We start from the raw sequence: 26,152 nt of genomic DNA, 5'->3' as shown, positions 1-26,152 counted from the left end.
TTTGTATATAATTTTTGTAATATTTTTATTATTTTTTATGTATTTGTTAAATTATTTTGCTTAAAATATTTTAAGGTTATGTTCGTAAACTTGCATTATAATTGCCTCTCACCTCTTTGGTTCTTGGTTAAATATACAATATATTTTCTTAATTATTTTTTAAACAATGTCTTAAAAAGATGATTTAACATAAAACTGTTTTCAGTTCGCAGTATCGTTCCTTTGAAGTTCTCTAGCTTAGGCTTCTAGAACTTTATTTTATATTGTAAGTTTTATGTAAATATTTTTACGCTTACGGTCGTAATTTTGAAATACAAATATCAATTAATAAGAAATTGACTGATTAATTAACCTAATCTAAATTATCCTATACAATATATAAACGCGCAATATATATTCAGCGCTTGGCTGTGTAAATGTGTGCATGTATATGTGATCTACTGCAACATTCCCATTTTTATCCTATCTTGATACTGTCTTTAAACTATAGACCTTCCTGCGAAATTCTATGGAAGATGGTACCGCGGACATACGATGATTCCTAGAACGTACTACATACATCGCAGTAGATTTGAGAATGTTCTGAGAATATTACAATTATACTTTTGCGATATTCTCAGATTGTTCTCAGTATCTATATGTGCTGTTAGGGAATATGATCGTATCAATCCAAATAATTTTTTTTGTAATTGAATCAAATAAATCTTTTTCTATATAATTTATAAATAATAAATTGCAACATCAATTATAATATTACGCTAATGATAATTCTTCATGAATTTTTAGTTTTTTAAATTTAAAAAGTTATTGTTTGTAGATTATTCTTTGCAGTTAAGTATTAATTAAAATACATTTTAAATCATTCCAAAATTTTTAAATAAAACAAAAATCAATTTTGTCAGCGTCTAATGTTGCAAAGTACGTCATAAAATAGCGCGTGACAACAATTACAGGGCGGTATTCATAGTCCGTTCTTATATTCAAAATTGTCTTAAGCACGGACTTATATTTGCTCTCTTCGTCACACATAGATTGTGTCTGACGAAGAGAGCGAATATAAGTCCGCCCTTAAGACGATCTTGAATATAAAGACGGATTATGAATACCGCCCATAGTCTTTTTATTTGTCTCAATATAAATTTAATGAAATGTGATTAATGAAGAGCGAAATACACATTCACATATAATTATATCGGTGATCAAGTGTCTATATATTTGACAAAATTATATTTAAAAAATGTTTATATTTTATTCTACACAACGTATCCCACTTCAACTGTCACACAGTGAATCAATAACTCGAAATGGCATTTTGATAAAAAATATTTCAAATAAAAGTTGTAGGGTTTAAAATGATCTATTTACTGATCTTATCAGTTTGACCTTGGATGGCGTCGCCAAAAGAGATGATATCAGAAAATGACGCCAAGTTTAAATAAAAAACTTTCAAAAAAAGTTGTTTATATATCTAGTTATTTATTTAGAAATGATATTTGTATTTATATCTAGTTAATTTTTTTTAAGTATACTTTTTAAAATAATTGCATTTGTATCTAATTATTTTTTTTATATCTGTATCTAGTTAAATAAAAAAATTTTTTTAATAAAAGTATTTAATTCAAAAATAAATAAATTTTTCAAACTTAATCAAAATAAAAAAATATTGCAAAATTTCGCAAAAAACTTGAACTTTTTTTTAATATAATATATTTTTGAAAGAACAATTTTTTGAAAAGGTTTTTTATGAATACAATGGCTGCGTTCAGCAGAACAACTGCTGAATTGTCGTTTAGTCAACACTTAACGTTGATTTGTTGGTTCTAAAAGTAAGAGCCAATCATGTTCGATTGCTACCAAGCGATTTGTTCTGCTGAACGCGCCCAATATGATCTCAAAATGCATACATTTTCCTATCTGGGAACATCTGCAGTATAATATCATGGATATTATGATCCTCGCCGATTAACTTGAAGAAGAATACGTAGTCCAGGCACTTGAGACTAATTGAACGAATAGATGGCAGGCGCAACAGCAGTTTAGCAAACCTGCCGGAGTCACCCGGCCAGGATACGCGGGTATATTCCTCCAGGGCGGCATAGATCTTCTCTCGCAGCAGGTTGACCTTCTCGACGGATTTGAGGCCTTGCACTTCGGGATTGAAGAGAATGATGGATCTACACACAGATAAATCTCGTCGATACTAAATCGAAAGTTACGATTTATCTCAATTAGTGTTATAGTAAAAAAAAAGTCAGATATTTGCAAGGTTATGAATGTTTCTTTCGAATTCAAGAAAGAAGAATGATAGAGTGCAAATAATAATACGTATCGACATACACATTTTGCATGTCGAATGAATCAGTCGTATGAATCAAAGAGTATATTGAAGACGACATTATTAAAGAGCATTTTCGCCACTTACCTAAGACATTCGAGTTCGGTCCTATCCATTTTCATCTCCCGCATCTTCGCTACCAGTTCCGAGAGTATACGATCGAATATCCCTACTGCGCCCGCCTGCTGTGCCGAAGTTCGATGCACCGTCATACTTACTGTGAGAACAATACTATCCTTATCCTTCACATCCATGGAACGATGGGAGAAGGCGGCTATCAGCAACTCATTCCAGCCATTTTTAAGAAGACACACTTGATCTTCTAGAGGCAACGAGATAAAATGCGGGATGTGCCTCGCCCAAGAAAATATCTGCAATAGTTGTTCGACCGTTGTGTGGCAAATGTGCGTCAAACAGTTCTAAACAGAAAAGAGCAAATTAATGCAGGAATTTGCATTAGGCGGGAAAAGGTGAAAAAGCATTATACTACTAACAAAATTATACTACTAGTATACTACTAACTAAAAATCCACTAACAGCAATTATACACTGGAAGTGTGTTCTTTTTATGGAATGGTAAATTTTCACACAAAAAAAAAATTTACCAAATATTGGGAATTAGGGTAATATTCTTCGAAGAGTTGTTTTGCATTGTGCTTGACAATACTTTAACAATGGGAACACTAAAACAGAATTTTGAAATTTTACACACATATTTGTCGGCAATTCAACACACACAAGAATTTTTTATTTTATTATTTGCAATGTTAAATAATTAATAAATAATTAATAATTTTGTGCAGTGTTCAAAAAAGTTGTGCTCTTATAGCTTCCACGATTGTTTTAATTTCTTGAAACAAAAAAGAAAGATTATTAATCTGCATACTTGTGGCTATTGTTCCTACCAAAATTCAGAATAAAAATTTACTTATTGCAAATGCATTACTTAAAAAAAATTTTAACTTTTGATTAATTTAAATTTTGGGAGCCCTTAAAAAATTGAAATATTAAAAACATCAATTTTATTTTGGCATCGACTAGAACTGGACATTTATTTTGTATGTCTGTAAAATAATTCAGTCTTGAGATTTTAAGAGAACCAGTTTGAGAAACACGGTTTCAAGAATGCATTCAAAGTTGCTCGCAGTCTTTCAGGTAGTTGCTCGCAACTACCTGAAAGGAGGAATTTGCTCTAGCTTCGTTATTTTACTTGACCCAAGTATGCCATTTCAGGGACATATTTTTTAAATATTATACTTTTAAGTTTTGTAATTAAAGAAATCGATTTTTTTATTTCTTGAAAGGAGAATATTCCCTTAATAATAATTAATAGTAATTAATTCTTTTACTCTGGTTTTTATTGCCTTTTTAAATATCGCTTAAAAATTATTAAATTTTGATAAAAGTTGATTATTTATGTATTCTGATCTAACAAACCTTTTTATAACATTCTTCACATTTGTTCATTTTTTCCTGATCTTTCCAAACGATCTGATCACATTCACACCATGATACGGGGTGAATATTTACCGCGCGTATATTTACTGCGAGTGCTGTGAAATTCATTTCCTTCAGCTTGCAATCGACCCGTTTTTCAGCCTCGAGGATGCGCTCGATCGATATGTCCGCGTGCAGATTGCTCGTGCTCTCAACCTCGCTCTGATCTCGTTCCTTGGTGCGTTGACCTTCCTCCTGTACCGGCTCTCTCTTCATCTCCATGGCAAAGCACTTCTAGTATCGCCAGTATTGACAGCGATTTCTCTGTCGCTTGTTGATGTGCAGAATTTTTCTTCGCGACAGGCATATGTCAGATCTTTACGCACAGTCCTCTTGATATTCTCAACTTTTGGTTTCAACCGGAAGTAGGCTATTCAGACCGAAATTATTGAAAGTTCAGAAATAGGATTAAAAATTATTAAGAAGAATTAAATAAAATTCAGCATTATTGTAAATAAATTCTTCTCAGTAATTTTTAATCCTATTTCTGAACTTTCAATAATTTTTCGTTTACTAGGTTATATGCATAAAAAGCTCTTTATAATGAAATCAAAATGAGCTCAGAAGTCGACGCATCCGAGTACATTATGAGCACGTTCTAAACACCTTCTGATCTAAATTTATCAACTCAGAAAAATTTTTGGAACTCTTTAGGAGTATTATATGACGTTATCATGCGGTCTGGGTATGCATTCAGTAAGACAGATTTGTTACTTATTTCTGTGCGTAATGTAATACTTTGTTGGAATAAAAAATGACTCTTTTAGTAATAAAAGATTACTGACTTGTAGCCTGTGGATCTTCTGAAATGGCCAAAGCTTGTAATAATTTAAACAATGTCTTCGAACAATGCCTTATTACTCAATTTGAGAGTAATCCACGAGATGACGAGCTAAATGACGCTGGTGCGATATTAATTGTCATTTTTATATTGATAGCCAATCACATATTTAACTATATTTTCATCCAGTTCACCTAATGTAATTGATATAAGTATATTTAAAACCCGCAACACACGGTACTATTTTCTCTGCTGGATTGCTTACTTGTGCTTGTGCTAGTAATCTTGCTGTCTGCTAGACTGGAAATTATGTGTCTACTGATCACGCTACTAAGGGTGCCGTCTCAGGCCGGCGTCACATAGAACCCGTAATCCATAAGGCGGGAGCACAGACTTTTGCATAAAGCATAACGCATAAGCATAAGGAAATTGATTGGTCCGTTTCCTTATGCATTTGCTTATGCTTATATATAGACCAATCAATTTCCTTATGCTTATGCGTTATGCTTTATGCAAAAGTCTGTGCTCCCGCCTATAATCCGCACCGAAAATCCGCAAAAGTTACTAGGGATTGCGTCCGTAACGTTACGTGTGTTTTATCTCCTTGTGTCCCATGGAGCCGTAATTCCATGAAATTTCCGTAAAAGTTACTAAAAGTTACTAGTTATTACTAGTAATGCTTTTTTTAATTTTATTTATTTAACTAAATTTGACGATTTAATTAAAATTTTTGTTAAAATTATAATATATTCTGTAGTTTTCTTATGAATAAAATACAAATAAACAATTATAATCTGTTAAATAAAAAATAGTAATACCGTTACGTGTGTATTTACGGCTTCATGGGACACAAGGAGAAAAAACACACGTAGGCCGGTATTCATAGTCCGTTCTTATATTCAAGATCGTCTTAAGTACAAACTTATATTTGCTCTCTTCGTCAGACACAATCTATGTGTGACGAAGAGAGCAAATATAAGTCCGTGCTTAAGACGATTTTGAATATAAGAACGGACTATAAATACCGCCCGTAACGTTACGGACGCAATCTCTAGTAACTTTTGCGGACTTCCGGTGCGGATTACGGATTACGGGTTCTATGTGACGCCGGCCTTACAGTACAGGTATCCCTTTGCAACCACCATAGGTGCGTTCGTTTTAGCTGAAATAAGTGCACTAGTTCAGAGTTTATCTTTTTCCCTCCACATTGCAAAAAGAAAGATAAACACTGATCTAGTGCAGTCAGTTCAACTAAAAAAAACAGACCTCATGTGTCCGTTTTCTACTGTGTTCGATTAGCACTATGTCCGATTAGGAAATATCGATTAGGAAATATCTGGTCGGTAGTGTGCGCAATCGGAACGATCCCAAATTATGTCAGCAGGTTTTGTAACATTTCTGATGACATTCTGCTACTTTCTTCTAATATAACAAATTTTGTGTACAATTTGCAATTTTTCCATTTACAAAAATTAGTAGCAGACGTTTAGCAAAATCTGTTCGAGAACAAACTTTGCTGACTGAATTGTTTTATATTGTTAGAAGAAAGAAAGAAATACTTACTTGCTACTTTTCGTTTATTTATTGTTGTCAAATTTCTTCTTTCTTAGAAGTCTTCTTTCAGAAATTTTTACGCCAACTCTGGAAACTCACTGACACCGGTAACAAAACAAATGTAATTTTATGTCAACTCTTTTAACACCATTGAAATATATACCATACTGGAACAAGCACGCTTTTGTTCTCGACCGGTCAGATGGAGATAGCTGTTCGGACCCGGATCTCTCTATCTAACCAACAGTTTTGGTCACGTGTTCACAGCCAAGATGTATAGAGAGACGGTTACCTCACGCGCAAAGAGGGACGAGCGGCAAAAAGGGCACATGCTGAGCGGGGCGAGCGGCAAGAGGGGGGGCAATGATGATCTCATCGTCAAACAGTAGCTGTCTCTCTCGTTCGCTTTAGTGTTTTCTCTCTCGCTCTTTTAATATAGAAATGCTTTGAGTTTTTATCGAAAAAATACTTTTATTTTGTAAAATATTGATAGCACTGGAAATTGCGTAATAAAAATTGAAAAGTAAATTAGAAAGGCGCTATAAATTACATATATTGCAAATTATAGCGCTAGATATTTAACGTTTATAATGTTAAATATCGCTGCAACAGATGCATTTGTGATACAAATTGCTTTGTACTCGTATTTAGACTGTAATATCAATGAAAATAAAATATAATTTGGGGATATACACAAAAAACATCATTTGTAAAGTAGTAAAATAAAAGAAAAAATAGTACATATTTAAAAATTATTTTTAAAATAATATTTACTGTTTATATGCATTATTTACAAAAGAAATACTATAAAGAAATTTATTTTTTATATTTAATTGTAAAAATCTCAAAAATTGTCAAAAAATTGTAACTGAAATTCATAAATGTAAGTTAAATTATTTCTTCGGTTTTGTTCATTTGAATATGTTAGGGGAAATAACAGACAAAATAATTAATATACGTATCTTCGATTTTTACTATATAACCTTTTAAACTGATACATAAAAGTCAATAATGGGCTTGTTCGTTTTAGCTGCACTGGGGCAGCTCTGGGTCTGCTCTAAACAAGATAATACAGGACAAACTATTTATCTGTTCTGTATTATCCTGTGTAGAGCAGACCCAGAGCAGCCCCAGTGTAGCTAAAACGAACAAGCCCATGAAGAGCGAGTGACAGAGTTAGAAACAGTTAGAAAAGGAAAAACTTTGAAAGAGAGAGACAGCTACTGTTTGTCGATGAGATCATCATGCTCTCCCCTTCCTTCATCGCCCCTCGCCACAAGCTGTTTCTAGCTCCCCCCTTACTTCATCGTCCCTCGCCCACAACCGGTTTGCCTGAGGTAACCTTCTCTCTATAGATCTTGATTCACAGCTACTATTAGTCGAGAGTAGACGAGATAGAAAGAGAAATCCGGTACCGAGTCACTGCCTTGTCTGACCGTTTTGTCGAATGGAGGGGGTAGCCTGTGCTCGTTCCAGTATGGTATATAGGGCTTGTTCGTTTTAGCTGCACTGGGGCAGCTCTGGGTCTGCTCTAAACAAGATAATACAAGACAAACTATTTATCTGTCCTGTATTATCCTGTGTAGAGCAGACCCAGAGCAGCCCCAGTGTAGCTAAAACGAACAAGCCCATAGTTCAATGTTTAACACTGATAAAGCGAGTAATCTTCGACTACGTTTACACATTATTCTTAAGGTCACTTTGTCTATCATCGATTAACGTTAACTGATGGTCTCAACTTATTAATAGAATTGCTAACACAAAGAATAAAATTTCGTCATTAAAGATAACAAAAATTGGAAATATCTTTCTTTTTTAATGATGATATCTAATTCATATTGGCAATTTTCGCAAAGTTGGAACTTTCTGTTAACCGACGTTCGTAAAAGTGGACCTAATCGAATTTAACACATCCGTAGTTATAAAATTGACCAATCACAGCTATTCGTCTGAAAAATAGAATGATTGTGATTGACCAGTTTCGTAACTACGGATGTTACTAAAGTTAACGTGTAAACGTAGTTTTTTACTGTACTGCTTCTTTGCTGCTATCTGGGCCATTAAGTAAAAAGAAACAGGAGGGAGTATATACTAGCCAGAACTAGGTAAATCCGCGGACGGATGTACGTCATGGCAGCCATCTTGAGCGACCACTTTTTGAAAGTGAGAGGGAATGCTCGAGCATAGCGGCAAGCGGCATACCGTACGCCGTACGCATTAATATGCAGTGTATAGTTTTTTATGCAACAGTGTATGGAAATAAACGATCAAAATGGTATACTGTAGAGCTTGTGGCATAACAGCAACAGCTCGAAATCATGGAATAACGTTTCATCGGTTAGTATTATCAACAATAATGAGATTTTTATTTTGGAGATTATAATCATATGTATAGTATTGTGAAATTGTAGATTCACAATAATTACTAAATAATTTTCACTCACAAACAGGTTTCCGAAAAATCCGGATCAAAAAAATGCATGGATAAATTTTTGTAAGGACGAAGGATTTAATATAAATTTAGATTTTAGATTTTAACATTGCTCTTATGGAAATACTGCACGAGTGCAATCCCAATAAAAAACGCCATTAAAATTTTGTATTATTGTTGCATATTATAGTTATTTTCTTTTAATTGTACATTATTTCCTAATTAAACATAACAAGTCATTCAACATTGGCGCCCTTGAGCGGCCATCTTGAGCGACCACTTTATATAGTCACTTCCGTCCGCACTTTTAAGACCAAACGCTCCCTCCTGTTTCTTTTTACTATATGATCTGGGCATCGATCATGTAATTTTTTCCTAGAAGCGGAAACGTGAAAAATGAAAACTTTTATGTTAATTCGACAGTTTTAGGGTGCCGTCACATACAGCCCGTAATCCGCAATCCGCACCAAAAGTCCGCAAAAGTTACTAGGTATTTCGTCCGTAACGTTACGTGTGTTTTTATCTCCTTGTATCCCATGGAGCCGTAAATACAGACGTAACGGTAGTACTATTTTTTATTTAACAGATTATAATTGTTTATTTGTATTTTATTCATAAGAAAACTACAGAATATATTATGATTTTAACAAAAGTTTTAATTAAATCGTCAAATTTAGTTAAATAAATAAAATTAGAAAAAGTATTACTAGTAATAACTAGTAACTTGCAGTAACTTTTACGGAAATTTCATAGAATTACAATTCCATGGGACACAAGGAGATAAAAACACACGTAACGTTACGGACGAAATACCTAGTAATTTTTGCGGACTTTCGGTGCGGATTACGGATTACGGGCTGTATGTGACGGCACCCTTTTTCGTCGAATTCATGTAAAATTTTCAGATCTCACGTTTTTGCTTCTAGGGAAAAATTCCATGATTGATGCTTTGGGGATCGATTGTGTATCATGCATTAGATCTGTTCTTTATAGCTGAAATGGCTGCACTAGTTCAGAGATTATCTTTCTGTTTCCATCGTGGAGAAAAAAAGATAAATAATAGGTCTGTTTTTTATAGCTGAACTGGCTGCACTAGTTCAGAGTTTATCTTTCTCCTTCCAATGTGAAGGGAAAAAGATAAACTCTGAACTAGTACAGCCAGTTCAGCTATAAAGAACAGACCTTCTGAACAAGTGCAGCCAGTTCAGCTATAAAGAACAGACCTAACATAGTGAAAACAATATCCGCAAGAATGCTGAACTGCACAGTCATGTGTGCTTAGCAAACCCAGGGATCTGAGCTCACACACTGCGGTTATACATATACATATGCACTGGCGCATTTACATATTACACACAGATATTTGCACTTTCCCCCACACCCGTCGCGAAACGAACCATATGGTTAACAATATATTTGCATCAATCCAAATAATTTTTTTTATTTAATTAAATAAAATTAATCTATATAATTCACGAATAATAAATTACAACATCAATTATAACGGTACGTTAATCATAATCTTTTCAGAATTTTTAGATTTTTAAATTTAAAAGGTTATTGTTTGTAAATTATTCTTCGCAATAAAGTATTAATTAGCATACATTCTTAATCATTCCAAAACTTCTCAATGAAACAAAAATCAATTTTGTCAGCGTCTAATGTTGCAAAGTACATCATAAAATCGCGTGTAACAACAATCACAATGTTACCAATGATTGCGTTCAGAAAACAAAAAGATTGAGTAAATATATTTTACAGGTACTATGATCAGTGCATCTTAACATGTTTTATGATCAAACGTCATTTTTATGAGCGAATTTGAACTATGCTTAATAACAACAAGTATGAGGCAGTGGTACCAGAAATGAGAGTTGAGCAATATGAAATAAAAAGACCAACGCACAGAGATAATATTAGAAATAAATATTAAATATTATGAAGAGCTATTATTTTACTCCAAACAACGGAACGTAGTTTTGTTTCTTTAAGAAAGGCTTAACTACAAAATATGCGATCCGCACGATAAATCTTAATTGCCCAGATATAATTTGCGATTTTGCGAGATTGAAAATATTAGATATACAGAAAAATAACACAATGCATTACATACTCATACATAAAAATTATTATATATATAAAAAAGAATGGGTATAATAAATCGAATGATAAAATTAACGTAAATATAGAATTCAAATTTAACGTAATTTATTCCCAGACAGCACAACATATCCAAAAGATGTCCAAAGGATATCCCGAAGACGTTTTTGGGACGACAGGACATCCTCTGGATATCCTTTGGATGTATTTTGGACATGTGTGCTGTCTGGGTTGTATGTCTCAAATGTACATGCATATTTGTAGATTCTATTCGATTTCGATCAAAATTTAATGACAAAACAGTAATTAAATTACATTTTAAAAGCATTAACTTTATCTGCTTTTATTAGAAACATAGTTTTCGTATTCTCGTCTAACTCTTTGAAACTTTCCGTTTGTTTCACTTCCGTCATATTTCTCAAGGCGAATGATAAGCAGAATTCTTCCAGCCACTATAAAAAAAGTGTTAATATATAAAATAAATAAAAATAAAAAATTTACATGTAATATATTACTATTAAATGTTAATATTTAAAACATTGTGAACTACTAAAATTACCTGTTGATTATATCCAATCGCTTTGCTATAAAAAAGTGCTACATTAGATATAGTAACCTCCTTTAGAATTTTTGGAAAAAGAGCTGTTTCCAAATCCATCTCATCATACATATCAGCTAATATTAACAATTCTACAATAAGATAATCTTGATAAAGTATAAATATAATGTACTTAAAAGCGTTCTTTATTCAAGCTTACCAAAGGCTTCTCCTGGAGGTATCTCGATCTCACTTGTATACAAATATTTGAAAAATGCTTCATAAACGTTGTATGAGAACATATCGAGCTTCAAGACACTGTTATGAAACACAAAAGAGGGTCAAAAAGTAACCTTATATTCACAGTCCCTTTTTATTGCCATAAAAAGATTATTTTTTGATACTTTCTCGTACATTAAAATATTAAAAAATTAGTTTAAGAATTTGTTAATACTAGTTTTGTCATAAGCGCTTACTTCTCAATATTTTCTTTCCAATTATGTTGAAACATGATTCTGAAATATGAACTGCAAATTTTTAGAACAGCCTTGTGAAGATGAATATCTCGTCCTTCCACTTCTACTTTGTAGTCACTCGTTGACTGTGTCACCCAAGCAAGAAACAAAAAAATCGTTTAAAAAATGCATGTAATGATGAGTTCACTAAAGATTTTTCGGATTTTAATCTTTTATTTTTACTGAAAGATCCAAAGAAACTTTTTAATCAAGTAAGATACGCAGTTAAGATAAGTTATGAAAATTTTGTCATTTTTGTTACATTTCTTTTAAATACACTATTAAATATATTAAAATTACAAAACAAGTTTTGATAATTAAAGTTATGATTATCAACTTCAATATTATTTTTGTAATCTAAAAACAAATTTTTTAATTTATAGCAAAAATATATGTAATAGTAACTTTCCTTTAAATAATTTCATAGAAAACTGATTCAATAAATAAAAATGTTATTAGTCATGTATATATAAATCTATTTATGAGCAGACTGAGTTACACTAATTATACATACAAATAATTAATAAAAGTATTAAATATCATATTTGCTTGTTTTAATTGCACCTGTTATTTAATTTTTCTTTTTCTCAACACTTCGATATAAATCAATTTTCTTTTAAATTTTAAAAATAGAAAAAAATGCATGCAAAAATAATAAATATAAAAAAAAAACATACAGGATCGTTAAAAGCATCTTTCAGGCATCTCACTGTGTTTGAATCTTTTTTCACATATTCAAAGCCATTTTCTGATAAGATCAGTGGTTTGTACATGATATGCTCGCATGCAAATAGATCGTTCAAGTTTGTATGAAAGACAGCCTTCGGTTTTAAAATTATGCGACTGGCGTAGTTACCCCATACATAAAGACATCCATTCTTGTTGATGGCTACACTTATATTTTTTGTGCTTAAAGCCGCAATGTCTGACAACTCTCCCATATCAGATGTATTCAACTATTCACATAAAATGTATGATTCTTCAAATTATGATTTACAATTTTTTATCATAATGATTAGATTGATAAATAACGTACCAAATAAGGCTTATAAATATTTCTATTGTCGCCAGTACCTAATTGTCCAAACCTGTTTTCACCCCACACATAAAGAATTCCTTCATCGGTGAGTGCTAAAGCATGGTTTAATCCACAGGCCACCTTAACTGAAATATCCATTTGTTTAGCAATTATTTCATCAATATTGAATTTCTAACTAAATCAATAACGAAATTCAAGAAGAAACAAATACTTATTGGTGCCGCGAACATAATTCTCTTCACGGGATAAGGCTGCCTTGAAATCGTTACGCCAGTAAAGTCAGTGATTCCAATAGCAAAAATTTTGTTAAATAAATTACCCCAATTGTATACCTTGCCATTATCTGTGACTACTATACTATATGTCGAGCTACAAGCAATGCAAACAATTTTTTCTTTCTCCAATTCAGATACTTGTCGTGGTGTTTGAAAATTATCCTTTTTATAAAGCTTTTCGATGTTCATTCCCCAAGTATATATCTAAATCAAAAAAATGTCCAACTTGTAACTGCAATAATATTGTTATCAGAACAATTACTTACTTTTCCATCGACAGTAAGAGCGAGAGCATGAAATATACCGCATACAATGTTCACAATATTTTTATTGCTTAAACTGATCACAAGAGTGGGTTCGGAAATTATTTCACATTCTTTATGACCTAACGTACACAATTTATTAGTTCCCCAAGAATATACCTTAAAAAAAAAAACATTGTTTATATATTTTAAAATATCATTTCTTTATTACGCGCAAATATTAGGAAATTTGAATATAAAAACACTAACATTTAGACAAAAAAAAACTAATATTGAATATTATTATTATCATTAATATTTTATACTGTTCGTGTCAACGCTCGTGTACAACTAGAGCGTGGTAAGCTGAATAGAAAAGTCCTTTAACGTTTTGCAATTGTCACAATAATAATTAAAAAAGTAATTTAAAAAAATTGACGAATGATCGCGCATTGTGCGCGGCTAAAACGTGGGCTGTACGATCTGGATGGATCAACGGCGTGTCATACAACGAAAATTTACAGCACGTGATGAGAAAAGTAACACGCGAGCAACGAGCGGGCAGAATGTATGAGGCACGATGGGTGAGGTTGGATCTCCGCACCGCTGCTATTTTTACGGATTTGTCTCGAACATAAGCGTTGGCACGAATCTTATGAAACACTGTATTTCAAACATTAAGTATTTCGAAATTACTAATTACTTATATATACATACAACCATATTGGTACATCATTATAATTCAATAATTATTAATTATTACTGTTGCAATATACATTCAATGTATACCTCTCCTTCGTTGGTTACGGCAAATAAACCATGCGTGTTCATCTGGACAAATGTCTTTATACTTTTGTCGCAGAGATTTTCAATTATTTGTAGATTTCTAGAATTATTGACTATGCTCAAAATTTCAGAAGAAGATAAACTACAATGGCCATGGAACTCTGTATATTCCTCTTCGTCAGTACCACAGCTATACACATTTCCGTCCTTTTTTACGATTATAAAGACGTCCATACTTGTGCCATTCTTTGCTGTTTTATATGGACACATAAATTATAATATCAGCAAAATAAAATAACAAAACAAAGAAAAAAAAATTTACCACATCTGATTGCCATAATCATATGACTGTTGAGAAGAAATTCTACTGGTAAATCGTTGAGTCCTGGCCAAAAAATTTTGACTTTTCTGCGATTGTAGTAATGTGTACTAGCTGACACAAATTTTCTCTGTAAATTTCTCATTTCGTCTATCTGCATATTTCTATTAATAATTTAAGGTAAATTTTTTACATTAGTAAAATATTATCATGTTTCTTTAATATTTCATAAATTAAATTATATATCAGCTTCTGTTTCGACTTAATTAACTTTAGTACTTATATAAATATATCGTATCGATAATCGCAGCTATGCTGCAATCCAAACTAGCTATGCTAAAGCTAGTTTGGATTGCACAAAAATATATAATGCTAAAGCTAGTTTGATAGATTAAGCAATCTATGCCGCTCTGGAATACGCACGAAAGTTTTATTATTTTTATTTTACACAGACGGTCCGCCCCCCCCCCCGCAGGGGGGGGGGGCGGAATACCCTGTGTCTACGCAAAGCAAGGTCCATAATTATACTATTTTATATGGGTTTGCGACTTGCAATTAATGATTATCGAAAATATATTTTATACTTCGCGCACAATTCTGTTACATCGCATGCGCGCCTGACCGCAGCGTATGCTCACATCGCTATAATTCGTCAAAGTGACGGGTTTTTTAACCTGAAAAGTCGTCAACTTTGACGCTTAATATCTCGTCTCCTGGGACAGAGCAACAATTTAGTGAAAGGAAAAAGTTTTTTTAAAAGAAAAAACGCATCGAATGAGACCAGTTGGGTCAAAATCGGAGGTGACGTGGGTATTCTGCATAATTACCGTCCTTATTGATTACAGTTATTCATATTTATGTCATTTCAAACGATGACAAATCTAAACTACACTTTAAAAAACGATCCATGATTCTAAACAAACAGAAAAAGTACGTAAATTAGAAATTTAAGAGAATAAACTTACTTCACAGAGGCACGATGATTTGGTTGGTGTCCAAGACTCTCTTTTTGTTCACATTCGGATAATCAAAATACACGTAAACACAGAGTTCGAGCAACTTAGAAACCATAACCTAATTATCATAAACTTGTCAGCTCAGTGACAGAGGCGTGAGGGCAAGGAATGGAGGAACGGAACAGAAATGGTGGAGACCAGAGCAGACGGTAGAATACCTACATCTTTAGTGCTCTAGGAAGACTAGCCTCACGTAAATCTATCTGTCTTTTTCGATCGATGGAGACACCCCCACTCCTGAAAGACTCGCTCCAGTATGTTATAGAACTCAATGGTTTTATACGATTAGAAAAAAGAAAGAAAAACTTACTTGCTACTTTTCGTTTATTTATTGTTGTCGAATTTCTTCTTCCCTAAATGTCTTCCTTCAGCAATTTTTTCGACCACTCTTGAAACTCATCGACACCGGTAATAAAACAAATACGAATTTATGTCAACTCATTCAACGCCGATAAAGCGAGTAGTCTTCGACTACGTTTACATGTTAAGCCGGGTCTACGGCCGGTATTCATAGTCCGTTCTTATATTTAAGATTGTCTTAAGCACGGACTTATATTCGCTCTCTTCGTCACACATAGATTGTGTCTGACAAAGAGAGCGAATATAAGTTCGTGCTTAAGACGATCTTGAATATAAGAACGGACTATGAATACCGCCCTACAATGAGTCGGTAGTCGGTAGTCGGTAGTCTTAAGTCACAATCGGTGAGTGAAAAGCGAGTCTACGGCCGGTATTCATAGTCCGTTCTTATATTTAAGATTGTCTTAAGCACGGACTTATATTCGCTCTCTTCGTCACACATAGATTGTGTCTGACAAAGAGAGCGAATATAAGTTCGTGCTTAAGACGATCTTGAATATAAGAACGGACTATGAATACCGCCCTACAACGAGTCGGAAGGGTAGTCGGTAAGTCGTAATCGGTGAGTTAGTAGAGTTGGCCAACAGCCAACTTTTTTTTTAACGACACCGACTACCGATTTTCTTACGACTGGCCAATCAAACGCCTCGACGTTCTAGGCATGCATGCCTCACGTGTTTATGTGTGTTAATCAATGGGCTTGTTCGTTTTAGCTACACTAGGGCTGCTCTGGGTCTGCTCTACACAGGATAATACAGGACAGATAAATAGTTTGTCCTGTATTATCTTGTTTAGAGCAGACCCAGAGCTGCCCCAGCGCAGTTAAAACGAACAAGCCCAATGTGTGTTTATCAAAATGAATCTGGACAACCTAGAAATAATTAAAATTGTGCAGGCAAATCCTTGTCTGTACGCAAAAGATGTGAAAACATATAAAAATATAGATAAAAAACATTGTTGGAAGCAAGTGGATGCTGCTAAAATCAGCTTTCTTATTGGTCCAGCTGAGAGACTTGCTTTACGACTAGCGACTCATTGTGGATGCGAAAAATTGATAGAGTCACCGACTTAGGTTAAGACTTACGACTTCCGATTTCCGATTACCGACTACCGACTCATTGTAGACCCGGCTTTACCCTTAAGGTTACATTTTCTAACGTCGGTTAACAAATGGTCTTAACTTATTAATAGAATTGCTAGCACAAAGAATAAAATATTGTCGTTAAAGATAACAAAAATTTGAAATATTTTTTTTCTTAACAAGCTGGAATCTACTGTTAACCGACGTTGATAAAAGTGGACCTTAATCGAATTTTATACATCCGTAGCTATGAAACGGACCAATCACAGCTATTTCTCTGAAAAATAAATGACTGTGATTGGCCAGTTTTGTAACTACGGATGTTACTAAAGTTAACGTGTAAACGTAGTCTTTGGGCTTGTTCGTTTTAGCTGCACTGGGGCAGCTCTGGGTCTGCTCTAAACAAGATAATACAGGACAAACTATTTATCTGTTCTGTATTATCCTGTGTAGAGCAGACCCAGAGCAGCCCCAGTGTAGCTAAAACGAACAAGCCCTTTGATTATACTGCTTATTATACTGCTTCATTGCTGCTATCTGGGCATCGTTTATGTAATTTTTCCTTAGAAGTAAAACTTGAAAAATGAAAACCTTTATGCAAATTCGACAATTCTATTCGTCGAATTCATGTGAAATTTTCACTTTTCACGTTTCTGCTTTTTGGGAAAAATTCCATAATCGATGCTCTGGTGGTCGATTGTGTATCATGCATTAGATCTGTTCTTTATAGCTGAACTGGCTGCATTAGTTCAGAGTTTATCTTTCTGCTTTCAACGTGGGGGAAAAAAGATAAACTGTGAACTAGTGCAGCCAGTTCAGCTATAAAGAACAGACCTAATGTAGTGAAAACAATATCCGCAGGGATAGCTGAACTGTACAGTCATTGGGGCTTAGCAAACCCACGGATCTGAGCTCACATACTGCGGTCATACATACACATGTACACTGATTCATTTACATTTTACACACAGTTATTCAAATTTCTCCCCCTCCCCCCTCTCGCGCGAAACGAACAATATGGTTAACAATATGATCGTATCAATTCAAATAATTTTTTTTGTAATTGAATCAAATAAATCTTTTTCTATATAATTTATAAATAATAAATTGCAACATCAATTATAATATTACGTTAATGATAATCCTTTATGAATTTTTAGTTTATTAAATTTAAAAGGTTATTGCTTGTAGATTATTCTTCGCAGTTAAGTATTAATTAAAATACATTTTAAATCATTCCATAATTTCTAAATAAAACAAAAATCAATTTTGTCAGCGTCTAATGTTGCAAAGTAATAAAATAGCGCGCGACAACAATTACAATGTTACCAATGTTTGCGTTCAGAAAATAAAAAGATTGAGTAAATTTTCTTTGATCGTACTATGATTTTAATGCATCTTAACATGTTTTATGATCAAACGTCATTTTTATGAGCGAATTTGAACTATGCTTAATAACAAGTATATGGCAGTGGTGCCAGAAATGAGACTCAAGTAATATGAAATAGAAGGTCCAACGCACACAGATAATATTAACAATAAATATTAAATATTAGGAAGAGTTATTATTTTACTTAAAAAAAAACAGAAAGGCTTAATTACGGAATATTACGCGATCCGCACGTCAAATATTAATGGCCCGGATATAATTTGTGATTTTGCGAGATTGAAAATGTTAGATAGATAAATAGAAAAATAACACAATGCATTTTATACTCATATATAAGAATTATTATATATATATAAGAAAGAATGGGAATAATAAATAACATGATAAAATTAACATAAACATAGTATTCGAATTAAATGTAATTTATTGTTAATAAGTCGAATGTACATGCATATTTGTAGATTTCATTCGATTTCGAACAAAATTTAATATTAAAAAAATAATTTAATTACGTTTTTAAAGCATTAGCTTCGTCTGCTTTTATAAGAAACATAAATTTCGTATTCTTGGCCAACTCTTTGAAACTGTCCATTTGTGTCATTTTTGTCACATTTCTCATGGCGAATGAAAAGCAGAATTCTTCCAGCCACTATAAAAAAAGTGTTAATATATTAAATATATATAAAATAAAAAATTTACATGTAGTATATTGCTACTAAATGTTAATATTTAAACATTGTGAATTATTAAAATTACCTGTACATTATATCCAATTGCTTTGCTATAAAAAAGTGCTACATTTGATATAGTAACCTCTCTTTGTATTATCGGAATGCAAGCTGTTTTCAAATCCGTCTCATTATACATATCAGCTAATTTGAACAATTCTACAATAAGATGGTCTTAGTAAAATATGAATATAATGTACTTAATAACGTATTTACTTCAAGCATACCAAAGGCTTCTTCCGAAGATATCTCGATCTCACTTGTATACAAATATTTGAAAAATGCTTCATAAACGTTGTATGAAAACATATCGAGCTTCAAGACACTGTTATGAAACACAAAAGAGAGTCAAAAAGTAATCTTATATTTACAGTCTTTTTTTATTGCCATATTAAAATTACTTTTTAATATTTTCTTGTACCTACATACATTAAAATATTAAAAAGTTAGTTTAAAAATTTGTTAATACTAGTTTTGTCATATGCTTACTTCTCAATATTTTCTTTCCAAGTATGTTGAAACATGGTTCTGAAATATAAACTACAAACTTTTAGGACAGCCTTGTGAAGATGAATATCTCGTCCTTCCACTTCTACTTTGAAGTCACTCGTTGACTGTGTCACACAAGCAAAAAACAACAAAAAAGTTAAAAAAATGCATATAATGATGAGTTGACTAAAGATGTTTCGGATTTTTATCTTTTATTTTTACTGAAAGATCCAAAGAAGTTTTTTAATCAACGCGGTATTAAGATAATTTATAAAAATTTTGTCATTTTTGTTACATTTCTTTTAAAAACACTATTAAATATATTAAAATTATTGAATATTTTATGTTAATTGATGTTATGATTATCAACTTTAATATCATTTTTGTAATCTAAAAACTAATTTTCTACTTTGTAGTAAAAATATATGTAATAAAAACTTTTTTTAAAAAAATTTTATAGAAAACTGATTTAATAAATAAAAATGTTATTATTCATGTATATAGAAATCTATTTATAAGCTACACTAATACTGAGCATACTGAGCTACACTAATTATACATACTTCTAATTAATAAAAATATTAAATATCATATTTGTTTGTTTTAATTGCACTTTTTGCTGAATTTTTCTCTTTTTTTTAAAACTTTGATATAAATTAATTTTCTATTAAATTTTAAAAATAGATGAAAGTGCATGCAAAAATAATAAATATATAAAAAAACATACAGGATCGTTAAAAGCATCTTTCAGGTATCTCATTGTGTTTGACTCTTTTTTCACATATTCAAGAGCAGTTTCTGTCAAGATTAGTGGTTTGTACATGATATTTTCGCATGTGAATACATCGTTCATGTTTGTATAAAGGGTGGCCTTTGGTTGTAAAGTTATCCGACCGGCCCAATCACCCCATACATAAAAACATCCATTCTTGTTGACGGCTACACTTATATTTTTCGTGCTTAATGCTGCAATATCTGACAACTCTCCCATATCAGATGTATTCAACTATTCACATAAAATGTATGATTTTTTAAATTATGCTTTACAATTTTTTATCATAACGATTAGATTGATAAATAGCGTACCAAAAAAGGCTTATAAATTTTTTTTTTGTCGCCAGTACCTAGTTGTCCAAAACTGTTTTCACCCCATACATAAAGAATTCCTTCATCGGTGAGTGCTAAAGCATGGTTTAATCCACAGGCCACCTTAACTGAAATGTCCATTTGTTTAGCAATTTTTTCAACAATATTGAATTTCTAACTGAATCAATAACGAAATTTAAGAAGAAACAAATACTTATTGTTGGCGCAAAGGTCATTTGCTTCATTCGACAAAAATCCCTTGAAATTATAAAGCTAGCAATATCACGTCTCACATTCCTATTAGTGCTGTTAAATAATCTACCACAAATGTAAACTTCGCCATTATCTGTAACAACTATACTATATCTCAAGCCGCAAGCAATGCAAACAATTTTTTTGTTCTCCAAATCAGATATTTGTTGTGGTGTTTGGCCCCCTTCAGCAATGTTTCCCCAAATATATACCTAAATAAAAAAAATGTCCAATTTGTAACTGTAATAATATTATTGTCACAACAATTACTTACTTTTCCATCGTCAGTAAGAGCGAGAGCATGAGATATACCGCATACAAGGTTCACAATGTTTTTATTGCTTAGACTGGTCACAAGAGTGGGTTTGGAAATTATTTTACGTTCTTCATGACCCAATGTACACAATTTATTGTCACCCCAAGAGTATACCTTTCAAAAATATTTATATATTTTAATATATTATTTCTTTATTACGCGCAAATATTAATAAATTTGAATAAAAAACGCTAACGTTTAGACACAAAAATAAACTAATATTGAATTTTATAATTATTATTATTATTTTATAATGTTTGTGCCAATGCTCGTGTACCAGTAGAGCGGGGTAAACTGAACAGAAAGTTCTTTAACGTTTGCAATTGTCGTAATAATAATTGAGATATTAATTAAAAAGGAATGACGAATGATCGCGCATTGTGCGCGGCTAAAACGTGGGCTATACGATCTGGGTGGGTCAGTGGCGTGTCTTACAACGAAAATTAACATTATATGATGAGAAAAATAACACGCAAGCAGCGAGCAAGCAGAAATGATGCGTCAGACTGGATTTTCATCGCTGTTATTTTTACGGATTTGTCTCGAACACGAGCGTGGGCACGTACATCAAAATTACTAATTACATATATATACTTACAACCATATCGGTAAATCATTATAATTTAATAATTATTAATTATTACTGTTGCAATATATGTAATTTTTTAATGTATACCTTTCCTTCGTTGGTCAGCGCAAATAAACCATGCATGTCCATCTGAACAAATGTCTTTATATTTTTGCCGCAGAGATTTTCAATTATTTGTGGATTTGTAGAATAATAGAGTACGTCCATAGTATTATAAAGAGGTAAAAAATAATTGTTACAGTTGCTCTTTAGACGCTTGTTATCATCACAAGTATAGCTATAGACATATCCGTCTTTCTTTACGATTATAAAGACATTCATGTTTGTGATATTCTTTTCTGTTTTAAAATATGGAAACAAAAATTATGATATCAGCAAGATAAAATAACAAAACAAAGAAAAAGAAATTACCACATCCAACTGCCATAATCATATGAATGTCGCATAGAAATTCTTGTGTTAAATAGTTGAGTCCTGGCCAAAAATTTAGGATTTTCTTTAGATTGCAGAAATGTGTCACATTAGCTGACTGACTTTGCAAATTTCTCTCTTCATTTTTCTGCATATTTCTATTAACAATTTAGTATAAATTTTTTACATTAGTAAGATATTCTTATGTGTTTTTAATATTTTATAAATTAAATTATATATCAGCTTCTGTTTCGGCTTAATTAACTCTAGTACTTATATAAATATATCGTATCGATAATCGCAATTATTAGAAAGCAAAAAATTCCCAGTCAGCAAAATGTTAGCAGCCAGCCGGCAATTTGAAAGCAGATTTAAGGAAAATATTGCGGCAGATTGGCATCTACTACGTCCGCATTAAGCTTGTATTCTGCCGGCAGAATCTGTCGACATAGGCACACAGCAAATTATCGACGGAAATCGAGCAGGACCTTTAAATGTTTCATTAATTTACTTTGGTCGTTTTGCTTATTAAAAAAGGTAGTCAATGAGATATGTAATGTGTTTAATATATGTTTACTTTATTGAGACAAAACATACTTGATTGTGACATAACAAAACATACTGTTTTAATAATTTTATCAAACCAAATCCTGAAATTATTGCAATATTTAATCGATTCGCGCCCAGTTTCAAAAATCATTTAATATTTTGAATCTTATAACACCAGAAGAGCATTAAAATTGCAAAACTTTAATTTATTATATCTCCTAAATCAATGTTGCACCTTACTTAATTTTTGCAGGGAATTACTCAGAACAACCTTCCCTACAACATATCCAAATGGCGACAAAATCGGTGAGGTGTAACCTGAAATGCATATTTATCCCTGCTCGTTTTCTTCCGATCTGCTGTCAAATCGAGTGAGTCCCGATTGTCCACACTGCCTATTGGACACGAGGATTTTTATTGATCGGACACAGTAGAAAATGGACACATGGTAATTGTAATCGGATACAAATGCAAATTCACGTGGAATCGTATGGTTATAAATCTCGTTTCGCACCTGAAGTATTGGGTGATGTGGGCTATATCTCACTTGGCGCGAAAAGTTGCAAATTCACGTAGAACAGTCTACAAGTCATGTTTTTAAGGTTACGAAAACTGTTACAGAGCATGTGTTCGATTGCAATCACCATAGGTTTGTTCGTTTTAGCTAAACTGGCTGTACTAGTTCAAAGTTTATCCTTTTCTCTCCACATTGGAAAGAGAAAGATAAACTCTGACCTAGTGCAGCCAGTTCAGCTAAAACGAACAGACCTATGGTGATTGCAATCAGACACATGCTCTGTGACAGTTTTCGTAATTTTAAAAACATGACTTGTAAATTTGCAACTTTTGCAACCACTACGTGGGTTTGCAACTTCTCGCGCGAAGCGAGGTCTAGCTCACATCACCCGGTACTTCAGATGCGAAACAAGATTTTTAATTGTACGATTCCACGTGGGTTTGCATTTGTGTCCGATTGCAATTACCATGTGTTTATTTTCTACTGTGTCCGATTAGGAAATATCCTCATATCCGATCGGTAGTGTGCGCAATCAGGACAGTTCCAAATTATGTCAACAGGTTTTGTAACATTTCTGCTGACATTCTGCTATATTCTTTTGATGTAATAGGTTTTGTATACAATTTGCAATCTTTCTACTGTGAAAATTTTGTAGCAGACGTCTAACAAAATCTGTTCGAGAACAGACATTACTGACTGGATTGTTTTATTCGATTAGAAAGAGAAAGAAGAGAACTTACTTGTTACTTTTCGTTTATTTATTGTTGTCGAATTTCTTTTTTCCTAGATGTTTTTCTTCAGCAAATTTTCCGAGTACTCTTGAGACTCACTGACACCGATAACAAAACGAATATGAATTTATGGCAACTCTAACGCCGATATAGCAAGTAGTCTCCGACTACGTTTACACGTTACCCTTAAGGCCACTTTCCAACGTCGGTTAATGTTAACTAATGCGCTCAACTTACTAATAAAATTTCTAACACGTAGAAAAAAGTTTCGTTATTAAAGATAACAAAAATTTGAAATTTTTTTTTTTTAATGATAATATGTTATTCATATTTTCAATTTTTTACAAGTTGGAACTTACGGTTATCCGACGTTGGGAAAAGTGACTCTTAATCTGGTTTAATCACGGACTAAGGAATAGAGGGACGGAGCACAAGCTGTACCGGCGGAGCACGTTTGCGGCGGGGGGGGGGGCCGCCATATTCGTTTAGTAATCACCACACATAGAACTCACTAGGTCTGTTTTTTATAGCTGAACTGGCTGCACTAGTTCAGAGTTTATCTTTCTTCTTCCAATGTGGAGGGAAAAAGATAAACTCTGAACTAGTACAGCCAGTTCAGCTATAAAGAACAGACCTACTATTTGCGTATGTGTGAGAAATGAAAGTCAGATCCTGCGCACAATAAACAAAATAGGAAATAGAAATAGGAATAATTATTAAATATTAGAAATAAGAAATTGGAATTATTTATTTTAAAAATAAAAAGAATAGAAAAAATTAATGCATGAATTAAGAAATAAGAATTGGAACTAATTAATATATTTTATTCTCTTGTTAGATGTAAAATAATTTTTCTTTTTAATATTAAATGATTATTGCTATTTCTAATATTTTGTCTACTGTATGCAGAGCCTCAGAGTAATAAAAGTTAAAGTATTTTATAAAATTTATAGTACAACAATAATAAAACCGCCTAATCTCTTTACGCTTGTCACTCGTTATGTCTAGTGGCACCACTACACGAGTGTAACCATGTCACAGACACAGAATCTCTGTGTGAGAATCGCTACATCAATATGGCGGAAAGCAGTCTCCCCCGCACGCTTGAATTACCATCCCCTCTCGCCTAAACTAGGACTTTAGACTCAGTCCCTCTATTCCTTAGTTCGTGGGTTTAATACATCCGTAGTTATAAACCTGACCAATCACAGCTATTCCTCTTAAAAATGTAAACGTAGTTCTCGACTGTACTGCTTCTTTGCTGCTATCTGGGCATCGTTAATGTAATTTTTGCCTAGAAGCGGCAAAATAAAAACTTTTATGTAAATTCGACAATTCTATTTGTCGAATTGTTGTGAAATTTTCACTTTTCACGTTTCTGCTTCTAGGGAAAAATTCCATGATCGATGCTATAGGGGTCGATTGTATATCATACATTAGGTTTGTTCTTTATAGGTGATCTGGCTGCACTAGTTCAGAGTTTATCTTTTTTCCTCTACGTTGGAAGAAGAAAGATAAACTTTGAACTAGTGCAGCCAGTTCAGCTATAAAGAACAAACCTATAATGTAGGGAAAAGAATATCCGCAAGAATGCTGAACCGCACAGTCATTTGGGCTTAGTAAACCCACGGACCTGAGCTTACATACTGCGGTCATATACAGGGTGTTTTATAATGTCCGTGCCAACGCTCGTGTACGGATAGAGTGCGGTAAACTGAATAGAAAAGTCCTTTACCGTTTTGCAATTTTCGCAATAGTAATTGAGATATTAATTAAAAGGGATTGACGAATAATCGCGCGTTGATCGCGGCTAGATCGTAGGCTGTACGCTCTAGGCGTGACAGCAATGAGAATCGCATGGCAACGAAAAATAACGCGTATCACTCCTGCTCTCGCTACGTGTTATTTTTTGTTGCCATTGTTACGAGCGTATAGTTACGTAATAGATTATTTAGAATAAGTCGGGACATGTTTGTGGAAAAAGTCTTTATTCGGTGTTGCTGGTTTGAGCTTTGATCGAGAACTGAATTGGCGAGAATGATCTTCGTTTAAGGTGCTGTAGGAAAATCGTAGCGGCGGAATGTTTATTGGAAGGAGGTGGTTTTGTCAAAAGGAAAATATGCGTTAGGCATAGGGACAGCGTTTATGTTTATTGCAGTTATCGAAGGGCCATGTGTTTAGGATCAAGAAGGAGTAAAGATAAAAAAAGGTTCAAAGGTTCGAAT

The 26,152-nt window shown here is 32.9% G+C and overlaps 3 protein-coding genes across 13 annotated transcripts; all 3 read right to left on the bottom strand.

Annotated features, from left to right (window-relative positions):
* On the bottom strand, positions 1 to 6,343 carry LOC105677314 (retinoic acid receptor RXR-like). Of its 6 annotated transcripts, XM_012375851.2 has the most exons (5): positions 4,879 to 4,990; positions 4,618 to 4,807; positions 3,773 to 4,202; positions 2,423 to 2,754; positions 1 to 2,174 (listed from the first exon to the last, which is right to left on the bottom strand). In XM_012375851.2, exons 3-5 carry the CDS (start codon positions 4,052 to 4,054, stop codon positions 1,892 to 1,894), a joined length of 897 nt encoding a protein of 298 aa, XP_012231274.1. In that variant the 5' UTR covers positions 4,055 to 4,202; positions 4,618 to 4,807; positions 4,879 to 4,990; the 3' UTR covers positions 1 to 1,891. The 6 variants fall into 6 exon arrangements, with proteins under 6 accessions (XP_012231274.1, XP_067206646.1, XP_012231275.1 ...); XM_067350545.1 differs by lacking the exons at positions 4,618 to 4,807; positions 4,879 to 4,990 and adding an exon at positions 6,177 to 6,343; XM_012375852.2 differs by lacking the exon at positions 4,618 to 4,807 and having other exon boundaries at positions 4,879 to 4,997.
* Positions 6,344 to 10,509: 4,166 nt separating this feature from the next.
* LOC105677315 (RCC1 and BTB domain-containing protein 1-like) lies at positions 10,510 to 15,990 on the bottom strand. 4 transcript variants are annotated; one of them, XM_067350540.1, is made up of 13 exons: positions 15,739 to 15,982; positions 15,591 to 15,665; positions 15,378 to 15,486; positions 14,416 to 14,576; positions 14,097 to 14,344; positions 13,332 to 13,487; positions 13,002 to 13,269; positions 12,788 to 12,915; positions 12,429 to 12,707; positions 11,713 to 11,837; positions 11,457 to 11,554; positions 11,258 to 11,403; positions 10,510 to 11,150 (listed from the first exon to the last, which is right to left on the bottom strand). In XM_067350540.1, exons 4-13 carry the CDS (start codon positions 14,570 to 14,572, stop codon positions 11,010 to 11,012), a joined length of 1,746 nt encoding a protein of 581 aa, XP_067206641.1. In that variant the 5' UTR covers positions 14,573 to 14,576; positions 15,378 to 15,486; positions 15,591 to 15,665; positions 15,739 to 15,982; the 3' UTR covers positions 10,510 to 11,009. The 4 variants fall into 4 exon arrangements, with proteins under 4 accessions (XP_067206641.1, XP_067206642.1, XP_012231278.1 ...); XM_067350541.1 differs by having other exon boundaries at positions 11,258 to 11,282; positions 15,378 to 15,665; positions 15,739 to 15,990; XM_012375855.2 differs by having other exon boundaries at positions 15,378 to 15,665.
* Positions 15,991 to 18,665: 2,675 nt separating this feature from the next.
* On the bottom strand, positions 18,666 to 24,330 carry LOC105677318 (RCC1 and BTB domain-containing protein 1-like). 3 transcript variants are annotated; one of them, XM_067350542.1, is made up of 12 exons: positions 23,194 to 23,321; positions 22,920 to 23,074; positions 22,131 to 22,288; positions 21,807 to 22,057; positions 21,089 to 21,244; positions 20,777 to 21,026; positions 20,563 to 20,690; positions 20,204 to 20,482; positions 19,477 to 19,601; positions 19,215 to 19,312; positions 19,016 to 19,146; positions 18,666 to 18,908 (listed from the first exon to the last, which is right to left on the bottom strand). In XM_067350542.1, the coding sequence occupies exons 3-12, from the start codon at positions 22,282 to 22,284 to the stop codon at positions 18,768 to 18,770; spliced, it is 1,713 nt and encodes a 570-aa protein (XP_067206643.1). In that variant the 5' UTR covers positions 22,285 to 22,288; positions 22,920 to 23,074; positions 23,194 to 23,321; the 3' UTR covers positions 18,666 to 18,767. The 3 variants fall into 3 exon arrangements, with proteins under 3 accessions (XP_067206643.1, XP_012231285.2, XP_067206644.1); XM_012375862.2 differs by lacking the exons at positions 22,920 to 23,074; positions 23,194 to 23,321 and adding an exon at positions 23,937 to 24,330; XM_067350543.1 differs by lacking the exon at positions 22,920 to 23,074 and having other exon boundaries at positions 23,194 to 23,338.
* Positions 24,331 to 26,152: the final 1,822 nt, after the last annotated feature.

This window comes from Linepithema humile, chromosome 2, assembly GCF_040581485.1.
Source record: "Linepithema humile isolate Giens D197 chromosome 2, Lhum_UNIL_v1.0, whole genome shotgun sequence".
Taxonomy (NCBI): Eukaryota; Metazoa; Arthropoda; class Insecta; order Hymenoptera; family Formicidae; genus Linepithema; species Linepithema humile.
This window is presented reverse-complemented; position numbering and strand designations above follow the sequence as displayed.